Source organism: Ictalurus furcatus, chromosome 3 (genome assembly GCF_023375685.1).
Source record: "Ictalurus furcatus strain D&B chromosome 3, Billie_1.0, whole genome shotgun sequence".
Taxonomy (NCBI): Eukaryota; Metazoa; Chordata; class Actinopteri; order Siluriformes; family Ictaluridae; genus Ictalurus; species Ictalurus furcatus.
Genome location: NC_071257.1, coordinates 7,128,360 through 7,143,265, shown reverse-complemented (window position 1 = coordinate 7,143,265; position 14,906 = coordinate 7,128,360). Strand labels below are relative to the sequence as shown.

At 38.6% G+C, this 14,906-nt stretch overlaps 1 protein-coding gene across 1 annotated transcript in view; it reads right to left on the bottom strand.

Moving 5' to 3' along the window:
- elovl5 (ELOVL fatty acid elongase 5) overlaps positions 1–14,515 on the bottom strand; it is a 15,519-nt gene extending 1,004 nt beyond the window's left edge. Inside the window, exons 1-7 of the mRNA XM_053620568.1 lie at positions 14,298–14,515; positions 11,411–11,475; positions 7,548–7,735; positions 4,484–4,561; positions 3,089–3,260; positions 2,078–2,202; positions 1,064–1,198 (exon numbers count right to left, since the gene is read on the bottom strand). Of these exons, the coding sequence (XP_053476543.1) occupies positions 1,064–1,198; positions 2,078–2,202; positions 3,089–3,260; positions 4,484–4,561; positions 7,548–7,735; positions 11,411–11,468 (756 nt within the window). The 5' untranslated portion in view covers positions 11,469–11,475; positions 14,298–14,515. The remainder of the gene's footprint in view (positions 1–1,063; positions 1,199–2,077; positions 2,203–3,088; positions 3,261–4,483; positions 4,562–7,547; positions 7,736–11,410; positions 11,476–14,297) is intronic.
- Between the last annotated feature and the right edge of the window lie 391 nt (positions 14,516–14,906).

The window sequence follows — 14,906 nt, the reverse complement described above, 5'->3', positions numbered from 1 at the left end:
TGGATTTTTATAGTTGGTACAATACACACTATATGCCCAAACATTTGTAGAAACCTGACCATCACAACCATATGTAATCCTTCCCCAAACTGTTGCCACAAAGTTGGAAGCACACAGTTGTCTAGAATGTATTTGTATGTTGTATAGCTTTACAGTTTCCCTTCACTGGAACTAAAGAGCCCAAACCTGTTCCAGCATGATAATGTCCCAGTATAAAGGCACAAAGCGAGTTCCGTGAAGAGTGTCCTGCACAGAGCCATGACCTAAACTCCACTGAACACCATTGGCATGAAATGGAAAAACCGACTGCACCTCAGGCCTCGTCTTGTGGCTGAATGAGCCCAAATCATTCATACAGCCACACTCCCAAAATCTAGTGGAAAGCCTTCCCAGAAGAGTGGAGGTTATTATAACAGAAAAGGGGGAATAAATCTATAATGGGATGTTCAATAAGGACATATATGGGGTGATGATCAGGTTTCAAACCTTTGGCCATATAATGTAAGTGATCACAAGAACTAATTTGTTTGGCTTATGTTCCTGAACAGAAGTTCTGTGGCATAACACTAATAAAACCCTTCAGGACATGCTGATATAGGAAAACCATCTATTTATTGTCCTATAACAGCACACCCTGTTGTCTTTTACTCCTTACTTATTTAATTCAGTGTTTACGACGGCTATAAACATTACATGCCTCAGCCTGCGAATCAAACTCCAATAAAGCTTCCTTCAGTAATTTAGAAAACATACTAGGGATACTGCTTTGTTTTTGCCTATTAAAAGACTTGAAAAGAACAGTGGAAACAAACAAGGATTCCCAGAATACATATGTTATTATTTTCAAATGCTTTGTGGCACATATACAGTAAAATTTTAACTTTGTAATTGCTAAAATTGTAATTGCTGTCCAAACATCGTTTTGCTGTGTCAGTTGTTTTGTTCCCTAATGTGTATCGATTCCCAGCTGATTTGATCGATTTCAGTGCGACAAACATGTTAAGAAAAGAAAAAAAGAAGAAAAAAAAAACACACACACACAGCAACAAACGTAAATTCTTACCTGTATGTAGAAGTTTAAGAAGAACATAATAAGGGTGATCATATAACTGATCTGGAAATACAGCCAACCCATTGGGAAACCGCAGGGCCACACCACAGCACAGGATGTCTGGATCATGGTCAGGACGAACTGGATCTGTTCAAGGAAGAACAAGGTTTGAGATGTATTTTCAATAAACAGTGCTGTGACGCACTGTGCTCAATATCCAGATATAATAATGATAATGAGCCTTTATTGATCACATATACATTATAGCACAGTGAAATTCTTTTCTTCGCATACCCCAGCATGCCAGGAAGTTGGGGTCAGAGCGCAGGGATAGACATGATACAGCGCCCATGAAGCAGAGAGGGTTAAGGGCCTTGCTCAAGGGCCCAACAGTGGCAGCGCCGGGGCCTGAACCCCTGACCTTCCGATCAGTAACCCCGAGCCTTAACCGCTAAACCTCCACTGCTCCCCAATATATATATATATATATATATATATATATATATATATATATATATATATATATATATATATATATATATATATATATATATATATATCATCATATATAGCATAATAGATATAGCATCAATATATTAACACGGCTGACAATGATCATATCATCGGCACTGGTGGCTCAGTCGTTAATGATTCGGTCTACTGAATATACAGGTGAATATTAATAGTTGTGATTTCAAATCCCAAAGTGTCAGCCAATTCAGTAAATGTAAACATCAGTGTCGTCCAAGTGTTACAACAGTTTTCCATCACTTTAACACCGATTGTAAAATGTATTAAAATACCTAATCCATCCTATTTTCAACAGTTCCCACAAAAAGACAGACAAGACAACAACCCACATTCACATGCTTGCAAATGGAGATCAGGTGACAGGGATTAAAATGACCTTTTTGTACATTTTTGTTACTTTATTGTACAGTTCATCTTCTTTTAGATTACATGACGAACCACCTGAGCAGAATCGCTGTAAAACATATACAAGTGATTGAATGAAAGGCAGCTCACCAGCTGTCCTTGTGTTATATACTTCTTCCACCACAGGTACGGCCGCATGGCAGGAACGGCTGAGAGTCCGTAATAAGAGTACATCAGCACGTGGATGAAGCTGTTAAAGCTGGCCCCGAAATAGGCTGGCGAAAGCAAAAAGAGAGAGGATATTTTATGGCTGATGCACCTAGGAAAATTCTGTTTGCTTTTGCAAACATTGTATACCACGCAGACCTAGAAGAGCAACTGCTTGTACTTCAAAAGACACCGTAAAGTCAAATATTTCAATGACAATATCTGTAAGCGTATTCGGTTTTAAATTCAAAGTGGGTGTGGCCTAAACTTTTTTTTTACCATACACACATACATACACACACACCGTGACCCTGACCAGGCGCTTACTAAGGATAAATGAATGAACCTTAAACATTCACATTATAATGCTTATGAAACATGTTCCTTCTTTGTTACATAAGCTTCATGTGAAAGTGTCCCTAGTCCCTTGTTGCACATGTCTAATCTCAAAAAGATGCCCTTTGAACCTTTCTGGCAAGCTTTCTAAAAAAAATAATAGTAATAAAAAATTCGAATCAGTAATTGTGTTCATTTAGAAGACATTATCTGTTCATTGTAAATAACGTATTCATATTTGGTTACATCACTAATTTGAGAGCCGCTGAACTCTGGACTTAATCCAAAACAATTCATTGCAGATCAGAATGCTGACTTAACTTGTTCTCTCTTGGCAGGTTGTATTAAAGTTAGCGGGTATAAAGCCCAACTGATTAGATACTGTAGTGTGACCTAGAGTTCACGAGACAGAGTGATCAATATCAGACTATGGTAAAAAGATTACCTACTCCAGCTCCCGAACACACACACACAACTGTGGGTTAGAATGATCAACACTGTGCTTATTCCAGGAGTGTCTGGAAGTGGTACATTATTGTCTTGTTGACTATTGCTTTAGGAACAGCACTTAAAATAGGAACATATTTCTCTGTTTTCTTTTTAATGAGCGACACTCACAGTGTCCGCATGGCACCCAGTTCATGACGAACCACCAGATGTTCGGCATGGTGGCATGGTGGTAGATGTGCAGGAAGGTGATCTGGTGGTTGTTTTTGCGCAGGATGAAGAAGAAGGTATCCATAAACTCGATGAGCTTGGAGAAGTAATACCACCACAGCACGCGAATAATCTGCAGAGACGTTGGTGATTACAGAGCAAATCAGTAAATAACGAACACATCATTCCGCATCGCAATCAAAAACCTTATTCTGTTCTTTCTGCATGTTTATTTTTACAGATTTTACAGGTACATATTATTTATGTGAAATCAACCACCAACATCTTTTTCAAACTGCTGGGTCACAGGGCAGAGTATCACACTCTGAAGAAAAGCGCTATCCGTCTTCTTCCACATACATGAGCTCATAGAGAGCAATGCCATCTCTCCCACCCAGACAGCACAGCTATGGATGGCTGACGATTATGTTAGTATCGTAGTATACTGTGATGAATAAAACCATATTAAGTTTTATTGTTATCAAAACGCCATAGACAAATAATAATAATAATAATAATAATAATAATAATAATAATAATAATAGGTGTAGCACATGCACTGAAATAGACGACTGCTTGAAGCCGTGGGCTGCGTCCGAAACCGCAAACTTACCCACTATATAGTATAGAAATACATGCATGTCTCCTACTATATAGCAGGTAAGTACACGGTTTCGGACACAGCCGTGCTCTCTTGTTTGCCGTAAAACGGTTGAGCACTGCCGTGTGTGATCGTGTCCTGTCACAAAATGCGGTGAGAACTCCCACACGACGTTAATAGCGTGATTAAGGTGTGTACATGTCTATAACGCACGTCGATAATGCGACTAAAACAGGAATGCTCCACATGTCTTAATTCAATTTGTGTTTACTTTGAGTCTGACTTTAGTCAGATTAAGGTCATCAGAAATCGCTGTTTACATGGTAGTTTCTTAATCAGAGTATCGTCTTAGTCGGGTTAATATCAGATTATTGTTGTCCATGTAAACGTACTGATTGACATAAACCTTTAATCTACGGATCATTGGCTTTGTAAACACAGCAGAAATTTTTATGACGCTTAAGGGGACATGATTACCTTGTTGCTGCTGCCAATTAGATGACACCTGTGTTTGTGTGTGCATGTGTGATCCCAGGTTGGTTTGATTCAGACCAAAGTTCATTGCGTGCTTTTCTGAGACCAGCCAATGATGTCATTAATCTGGCAACCACATAAGCGCCACAGAAAGCACTGCTCAATGAGACTGCCTCAGGAGGAAGTGAGTAATAACGACTCGGTTGGATCTGTAAAGCGCAGGATGTGACCCAGTACGCAACAGACAAGTCACGTTTGAAGGTGTGGTGTACATGTTTTACCCTGTCGTCGGCCTCTCCTCCGCTGTGAATGTCTTGGCAGAAGAAATTATAGCCGCCTTGCCACACAGCAGTCACAAGCTGCAGAGAAAACAGGGGGCATGAACATTTTAACAATCCAAAACAGGCTCATGATAATCCCTTTAAATATGCACCTTAGTCAGTGAGATGGCTGTCTATAGAACACGTAAGGCTTGTATTGGCAGTGAATGAGGAAAGTTTAAATCAGCAGGAAACACAAATCCACAAAGTGCTTCACATCACATACTTAGATCTGTAGATGTGCAGATCAGTCAGATCCATTGAAAATTTCTCACTGCCCTGCCACCATTCCTACTTGAATATATGAATATTAGAGTACAATACTGACATGTTAACATATTGTTCGGCTGAGAATCTTTGTAATTTAATCATATCAAGCTGTGTATAAACAGGTTTATTCGTAAATCGTTCGATAGGAACATTTACACAAGTAATCTGGTATTCATCCGGTAAGTTTAAAAAAACAAACAAACAAAAAAACGTTCATATCCTACTCGTGCTAATCGGTGTGTGTATAGTTACGCAAAAGAAAACCGACTGACATAAACCTCCATTGGTCAGCTTCAAATCAAATAATTTGCGATGAGTTACAGCACCTACGGTGGTGCTTGAAAGTTTGTGAACCCTTTGTAACCTTCTATATAGCTGCATAAATATAACGAAAACATCATCAGATTTACACACATGTCCCAAAAATGAAAAAAGAAAAACCCAATTAAACAAATCTGACAAAAATATTATACTTGATCATTTATTTATTTTGGAAAAGGATCTAATAGTACATTTCTGTGAGTGGCAAAAGTATGTAAACCTCCAGGGTCAGGAGTTAAATTTGCCCTGTTTTATTTAAAGAACAGGGATCGATCAACACGTCGATCACACTGATCTTCACGACACGCATTTGTGGAAGTCAACAAAGGAGATTTCTCAGAATTTCAGAAAGTGTGTTGTTGATGCTCATCAGGCTGGAAAAAATTACAAAACAAAAAACCCCATCTCTAAAGAGTTTGGACTCTACCAATCCACAGTCAGACAGATTGTGTACAAATGGAGGAAATTCAAAACCATTGTTACCCTCCCCAGGAGTGCTCGAGCAACAAAGATCACTCCAAGAGCAATACGTGTACAAATCTCCGAGGTCACAAAGGAACTCAGGGTAACTTCTAAGCAATTAAAGTAAGGCCCGCCTTATAATTATTGTCTTATTTGTTTCATTGGGTTCTCTTTGTCTACTTTTAGGGCTTGTGTGAAAATCTGATGATGTTTTAGGTCATATTTATTAAGACATAGAGAAAATTCTAAAAGGTTCACAAACTTTCAAGCACCACTGTATATACAGTATATATTCTCACCAAGTTTGAATAGCTAAAAATTCTAATTAAACACACACAAATGCAATGAAAATTTTGTGAAAGCCAGTGGTTTCCTGTTGAAGAAATATTAAATATACGAAAACAAAAACAAAACAAACCAACATAAATCCATAAATTAAGACAAACAGGACCACTCATTCAATTAAGTACAAATGCTGTGTACACTTTATTAGGGCCAGCACTAAGTGACCAATAAGTAACGGTCCAGTATGTCTCAAGCTGTAATGTGCTTTGTACCCCCTAGTGTGCTATATGTTAACATCGGCTTCCTCACTTCTGACCATTTCATCTGACCATTATTTTAAGATATTTTGCTTTTTTTCCCCCTTTTCTTTTTTTTTTAAGGAAATGACTACAATCGTTATTACTAAACTGCAGTAAACATGACTGGACAGAAATATCTACACAGATAACTTTGGTTCGTGATGAATACCTGGTATCATTATTTGATTATTACATCCCAATATATTATTATTATTATTATTATTATTATTATTATGTGTTCTTATATCTGTGTACCGTGAAGCTTTTCATGAACTATTTACTTACTTCCTTTAGCCCTTTAGACTCATGTGTTTGACCTCTTCATAAGGACATTCAAATCACGCTTAAAATCGCCATAAAATTTGATTGCATGTGTTGAGTTGGACAGTTGGCTTGATCTTAAGGAGGACTTTAGTCCAAGTGGTGATCAAACATCATAATGCACCACACATGCCGATCCATCGGGCCTGATCTCCGCATGTCCACTTCTATGTGACACGGTGTTGAGAAAACAATGAACAATGGCCCGATTACAATGTAGATACAGACGAGTGACAGACTAAAGGATAAAACAGTGGCTCTGTTATACTGGGGAGCATTATACTATGAGAGATTTTGGAGCGACGTTACACAGCACTCTCCACCTCCATCCACTAAACACTAATTAAAAAGGCATGTAGTTTGGAAGAACAGTGTTCATCAATCCAGTCAAGCAGTAGAGAAGTGCAGAATCTGTGCCAAGCTGCAATGACTGTTGTGGGGCCTTGTCGTGGCTAAACAACTTACTAAGTTCCTTTTTTTTTTTCTTTATTTCCTTATCTGTATATAACAACAGTTTCCGAGTTTATAGTTTCCATATAACAGTATATGGTGCGCAAAACTTTGCTGGAGAATCACTTCAGAACGATTCTGTGATTTGCAGCAAACAAAAGGATAAAACAGCAAATACAGATAAGCAGTACTTCAGAAATCTAATGCAATTAGCTGAAGGGCAAGAGTGATTTTCACAGTCACAATCTGCAGAGAGGTGAATTACCTCCACCTGTAGAATTCATGTTGTTCATTGCCGTAAGGCTGAGAGTAATCATCAGGTTAATTAAAACATAACTTGCATAATATGCAGGATGTGAGATTTTACGGTCATAACCTAGGAGTTTTGCTGTTCTTTTTAAGCCGGAGTAAGTTTAAACTTGCATTTTTATCTCGGATATTTATTGAAAGTAACTGTCTGGCCAAGTCAAAAAGAAACTTAATAAAAACACAAAACACGCTCATGTGCTTTCACCTTGTTAATCTGAGAGTGAAACATCCTGGACATTATCTCTGCAATGTCAGTAATTATTTCACTATTCATTGACCTGATCTCTCAAATAAATCCTTTCACCCACCTCATAAAACATGTAAAACGAGAGAAAGGTGAGCACCAGATTATACAACACTAAGATCCCCCTGCAGGAGAAAGGCTGCCTGTTCCTCATGTACTTCGGCCCCATCCACACGATCAGGAGGTACATGATGGTGAAGGCCAGAGTGGGTGGGTAGTTGTCCAGCAGTAGCCAGCCTCTGACCCGAGGATCTGAAAAGATAAAGAGCAAAAAAAAAACAAAAAAAAACCACCTGAATCAGTTTCCCCTCTTTATCATTTCAACTGATCACACTGCTCAGGTAAATCAGGCCAAAACAAAGACAAAGAAACACTCACTGCAAGTGCTACTGCAGACAATAGTACAGAAATTGAAGAGTGTTTGAGATCCAATAATAATAAAAAATACATGATATTTTAAGTCCTTTAAGACTCATTTTTTAAATAAAAACGGTCTGTCAAGAAGTGCTTCTAAAGTATAGTATAACAGTATTTCTCACAACCCATATTTGGCCAACCACTATATAACACAAAGTAATGATGAACAGCACGGACTTTATTATAACCTAATCAGGAACTAAAAGCAATCAAAAGATCCAGTAATTCCTTTTTCATTTGCTGAGGACACTATTACATTAAAGTTCCCTTAACGAACATTATTCACCGTTACGTCCCAGGGCGTTTATTCCTTTATTTGTTTATTATACGTCCACAGTAATGCACTTTACTAATGATCATGTGTATGTGCTGGGTATTGTGACAGTGTTTTGCTGTTTCTCTCTCTCTGACTCTCTCTCTCCAATCTGAAGCGTAATGGACACCATCTGACTCTAGTTACCATCAACTGCTGGCCTGCTCTGATTGGCTGCTGGACGGACAGCTTGTGAATAAAGCAGGAGACGAAACTCACTTTTCTTCTGCCCCAGACTTTAGCAAGTGCGCTATAGTTGCCCTTAGGGTTTGTTACCTCTGTTAGCGTACAAGTTGTTGCTCAATCATCAAAGTAGATTAAGTAAGCCTGTGTATTTTCCCCCGTTTTACTCGTTAGGCATATAACGATACTCCTAAGCGAGAGCTTTACGTTATAGTTGTTTTTGGAATCCATAGGGAGGTGGACGCTGTTTTTGTTTGTGTTTTCTCCTGTTTTTGGTTAGAAAGGGAGTGAGGTGAAAGTTTTGTTTATTCTAATGATATTTTTGGAAAGCTGAAGGAGTACTCCTCCTAAAAAAATCAGAGGAACTTTGTTATTTTAGCCTGGTCCCTTCCTGAAGGCCGTTTGAAGCTTCCCTTTTGTGTGTTGAACTTACAAAGAAATCTTGAAAAGGAGAATATCTGGTCATCAGGCTGTGATCTGAAGCTCAAGTGCAATTTGGTTATGCAGCAAGACATAACATAATGATCCAAAACACAAGAGCAAGTCCATCTCTGAATGGCTCAAATGAAACTATGAAAATAAGGTTTTGGAGTGGCCCAGTCCAAACTTTAACCTTATTGAGAGGCTGTGGCAGTAAAATGGACAGTATTGTGTAACACATATATACACACATATACACATTTTTATATATATATATATGGGCAAGACCAAGAACTTTCCTCTCTTGTCCCAGATATAAATATTAAAACTCCTTTAAAATTTGCCAGGTAACAACAGCAAACAGGTTTCTGGGGGTTTGGTCCATATTGGTCATTGTGGACTTTATTTTACTCACCGATTTTGTTTGTTTGTTTATTACTGCTACTTATGATGTGTTAATGCTGACATACACGGTTTGCTCATGTTAAATAATGTCAGTTAAGTGAATCTACCAAGTGGTAAAGCCTTACCAAGTCATCACTAAACCTTTCACTAAACCTTTAACACAAGATTGAGTGAAGCAACAAGATAAAACAATTACTTGAGTGTTTCCATTCTAAATGGATTGATTTAGATTTGGAAATACTGATTGCACATGTTTCATCAGTTGATCTTGCATTTCAATGGACTATCTGGTATGGCTCCTGCACCCACTCCCTCACCCTGCTCTACAAGCTTATTGGCACAAGTTCCTAGCATGTTCATGGGCAAGATCAGTCATGTCAGTCAACAGCCTGTGCATTCACAGTATGTTGTGATCATTTTAAATCTGATCTCGTACAGTGTTTCAGGCCAGTACTGGCTCTAATCTTATTACAGAATCAGTTCCAGTACTGTTTATAACATTTCCTAATTGACTTCCCCTCAATAAACAGAAGTGCGTCTCGGCAACATCACATGCAGCACAAGAAATTACAGACGGTGGCAATTACAAAAGCAATGCCGCTGAAGTGCTTTCCTTGCCAATTTGTACCATATATTTCTATGTACAGTGAGACTTGGTCACTTTGCACCTTATGCGAGTACAATATGGTTTCTTATGTACACCAGAATTTTCTTTCTTTCTTTCTCTCCTGTCGTTCTATATTCTGTTACACAATGTACCTAATAAAACACGTCAGATCTTTTCCCACTTCTAATGTGATACAGCAACATTCAAGTGAAAAACAAATAGAACCCTTTTAAGAAAAAAAAAACAAAACAAAACAAAAAAAACAATAACCTGGTTGTATGAATGTACGTGCCCTAATATAACAGGGCATGTGCCTGCGCTCAGAATGAACCAATCGCATTCAAACTCATGTTCGGAAGTAATTATCATACGTATGTCATCAATGAAGTGATTCTGATGAACCCCAAATGTAGGATTTTCTTGACACATTCTTTGTTTCATCCAACTGTTTCAAGCCAAGGTCTGCAAAGAACTTAGCACCCAAAAATGATTCACCTGCTGACGCATGGTGGTGGCAGCATCATGCCATGGGGATGTTTATCTTCAGCTGGGACTGGGGGTCTAGTCAAGATAGAGGGAATTGTTCTACCAATCTATTTTGGTACAAAACCTGCAGCCCACTGTTAAAGAAACAAAAAACATCCTCTGGAAGATAACACAATAACAACCCCCAGCACAACAACGGAAGATAACACAATAACAACTCCAAGTCAAACAAAGGAATTGCTTCAGAAGAAGGTCAAAAATCTTGGAATGGCCCAGTCAGAACCCAGATCTAAATCCTATCTACAACTTGTGGAAAGACCTGAAGAAGGTTGTGCACATTAAATCTCCTCACAATTTGACAGATCTGAGCATTTTTGTAAGGAGAGGGTGGAATAGCCATATTGCCTAATGAAAATGTGCTAAAATAGTAGATTATTACCCAAAAAGACTGAGTGTGTTAACATAGTTAAAACTAAGTTAAGGGCTGCACACTCTTGCACAACCAGGTTATTGTAAAGTTTTATCTTATGTTTTTTTCTTCTCTCCCCCAAAACCTTTCTATTTGGTTCGTCACTTGACTTTTGCTGGTTGCTATTATCACATTAAAGGTGGGAAAAAGTGCCGATATGATTCATCTTGGTTTTATTTTTATTTTTTTTTACATCACAGGGCAGTGGGAGCTCACTGGTTAAGATGTTGGGCTACTGTTTGGAAGGTTGTGAGTTCAAACCCCAGCCCTACCACTACCAGCTGCCACTGTTGTGCCCTTGGGCAAGGCCCTTAACCCTCAACTGCTCAAATGTATAAATGAGATAAATGTAAGTCGCTCTGGATAAGGGTGTCTGCAAAATGCCGTAAATGTACAAAAAAACTACAAAGAAAAGTAGTGAGGAAAGGTCAGCAAATGCATGTTTTGAAGAAGAAAAAACGCAGACACGGAGCAATCACTCAAGCATGGAGTGTGTTTACACAGTACACTGGACTACTGAGAAGGTATGAGCTCCACACGCTCTATTGAAAGGTGCCAGTCGTGCACTGCTTTGCTTGCATACAAGGCACTACATGTAAATTATGGCAGGAATGGGAGATAACTTACCCCTGGGACCCATCCATGAGTCAATATGTTTGTTCAGCATGTGGTTAAAGCTTTCCATTTCTAGCCTGTGGAAAAGAGTAGAGAGATTCATTTGAATTGTTGAGGGGTCATGTTTCATTTCTCTCTCTAGTAGATTTAGCAATTTGACAAGGACAGTGGAAAGCCGATTTCTCCACTGAACGGATACAACATAACTAATCCAATAGCTCAAACATAGTCACAATAGGTGATTCATATGCTGTTTAAATAATTTGTACAAAATATTTTGAGTAGGACACAACCACACACTGATATGCAAACTGCAACTGAAAGCTGAATAAATGGTCAACTAGCTTTACATATACAAAGACTATTGCTATTCTGACTTGTTAGCTAAATAAACACTTAGGAATAGTTTTGTGCAGGAATTTAAGAGACGTGCGTGCACAGCCAACTGAGGCTGAGAACTAAACTAATTAAACTAACCCTAGTTCCATGCCTAATTAAACAAGTAATGTAATGTATAATGTGACATACATTATTATTAAAATACTATTTTTGTTACTTATGCTTTTGTAAATGTAAGCAAACTGGAGCTGAAAACTGTTACATCCAATAGGAGTAGCAACACACTCATGGAGATAAAGTGTGAAATGTGTCTTGCCAAGTGCTACATATCACAGCACTACTGCAAACACACACACACACACCTATTACATCCACACTTTAGGATTGTCCAAAGTCTTAAATGGCTTTTATGTTTGGCTCTCATGAATTACCAGAATTAAACTTCTTGAATGCACATTATTATTATTATATTATAGGCTAACTGAAATAGCTATGAGATAAATGTGAGTAGGCTATGAGCCGTAACTGGCTTTAAGTAAACACTTAATAATGATAATGAGTCTTTATTGGTCAAATATACATTACAGCACAGTGAAGTTCTTTTTCTTCGTATATCCCAGCATGTTAGGAGGTTGGGGTCAGCCATGACATGGCGCCCCTGGAGCAGAGAGGGTTAAGGGCCTTGCTCAAGGGCCCAACAGTGGCAGCTTGGCAGTGTTGGGGCCTAAACTCCCAACCTTCTCATCAATTACCCAGAGGCTTAACCGCTAAGCCACCACTGCCCCTAACTAACACCACTAATATTAGTTACATTTTAAGTTGTTGCATTGCTACACATTAATGTTACATATCAATAACATACTACAATAGATGTAAAGTGCATTGTTGTATTGATGGCGTAGTATCACGTAACGCGATTTAGAACTCAAGTGACAAGAAGTGAACTTAGAGTGTAAACGCAATAAAATGAAACGGTCTATCTGGAGTCAGAGCAGTTTATGGAAGAAAGGAAAGATAACTCAAATTTAGTAGTTGATGTAGTACACATTCAGCATTATGATACATCATCTACGACACATTTCTGGATTGGGGACCACAGTAAAGTTTGGATTCTGGACACTGTTTGCATACAGATAAAACAGACAATTTATTAACAGTAAGATTTCTACTCTACAATTTTGAAAATTACACGAGAAATTATGCTCTGTAAGAAATAGTGATATGATTGCAAACTATCCTTCTTTTAATATTAAATCAATAGAGTATGATTTATTTTAAAGCAATACGAGTGCAAACGTCAACAAAACAACAAACAAAAAAAAGAACTAAGATATTGTGAAATTTCCTATTTTCTGTACGGAGGCTGAAATCAACAGGTCATATAATCAAATAAATGAAGTCAGAGCAGTTTACGGAAGAATATAAGGATAACATGACGGAGATGACACGTTAGGCATTGCGAGATAGAACACATTTCTGCAATGTGGACCTCGCTGCTTTTCGTGTATGTGTACATGGTGCCCTGTGATGTCCCAACCTGGGGTGAATGCTCCTTTGGATAAGCTCCATGTCCACCACAATCCCGACCAGGAAAGAACAGTTACAGAATAATAATAATTATTATTATAATAATCCATCCATTTTCCATACCGCTTATCCAACACAGTGTTGTGGCGGAGCCTGGAGCCTATCCCAGGGAACAAGTCGGGGGACACCCTAGATGGGATGCCAACCCATCACAGAGCACAATCGCACACACACTACTGACAATTTGGAAATGCAGATTAGCCTACAACGCATGTCTTTGGACTGAGGGAGGAAACCGGAGTACCCGGAGGAATCCCCCAATGCAGGGGGAGAAAGTGCAAACGCCACACACAGGGTAGGGGCAGGATTTGAACCCTCAACCCCGGAGCTACGAGGCAAACGTGCTAACCGCTAAGCCACCATGAACCCCCCCCCCCCCCCCCATTATTATTATTATTATTATTATAAATAATAATAATAGTAGTAGTAATATCAGAAATAGCCCTTAGCTTATGAAGAAGGCATGGATCTAAGAATTGTGGGCTACTAATATGACCATATAAGGAGATTTCAGTGCGCTGTAACAGCAGCAGGTCACGTGACGCTGTAACTCACTGTAACTTTTGATTTCATCATTACACACTTTACATAACCACGGAAACCATTGCAAACCACGTGACACGAACACCTTTCTAGAGTTCTCCTAAAGAAACGAGAAGACCCAACACACACACACACACACACACACACTTTCCCCCCCCAACATACTATTGCTGACAAGCCTTGCGGTTCTTTACTTTACGTAAACGCCTTAAAACTAGCTTTGTACACACAAAACAAATAAAAATAAAAAAGCGTAACTAAAACGGTTGTTTTCTGAAGCAAACGCCATTTATGAAAGCGCTCAATGAAACACGCAGCATCACGTGAACGCGTTAAACTGCTTGGTATTTAATTTCACAGGATGAACAGCGAGCAGAGCAAGAACAAAATGGTTTGGTTTGGATTTGTGCGTCCAAAATTGTGAACGTACCTCCTTCTGGATGGACGTCCTTTGGGGTCCCCGTTCCCGCTGTTTCAGTCTGAGAGAGTGTGTGTTTGTGTGTGTGTGAGTGAGTGTGAGTGAGAGAGTGAAGGAAGAGTGGAGGAAGAGAGACGCGTGTGATAACAGTTCAGTTTTAACGCCTCACAAAAGCCTGATGGGACAAAGTCTACTACTGCAGGATTTCTACTGGATGTAAAACCGAACACTTTTTTTTTTTTTAACTAGACCCGGTCACTTAGACGCAATTTCCGACTACACCAAGATGGAAGATAGAGAGGCAATATCACAGAATGCTCTTCTAAAATCAAACACTGCTTGTCTAAACCAGATTAATCAGTCCTCCATGTAAACATGCGCATGTACAACCTGTACAAAACACCTAGAAACACTTCTGTAGATAGTGGATTCAACGAATCATTTAGTCATAGCTCTTTATTTATTTATTTATTTTTAATAAACATGTCACTGGAGTGGACTTTCACGAGAGCAATGTGGGGAAAATGTACTTTTCTTTTATATATATATATATATATATATATATATATATATATATATATATATATATATAACAACTTTAACGAGCACTAGTTTCACTCA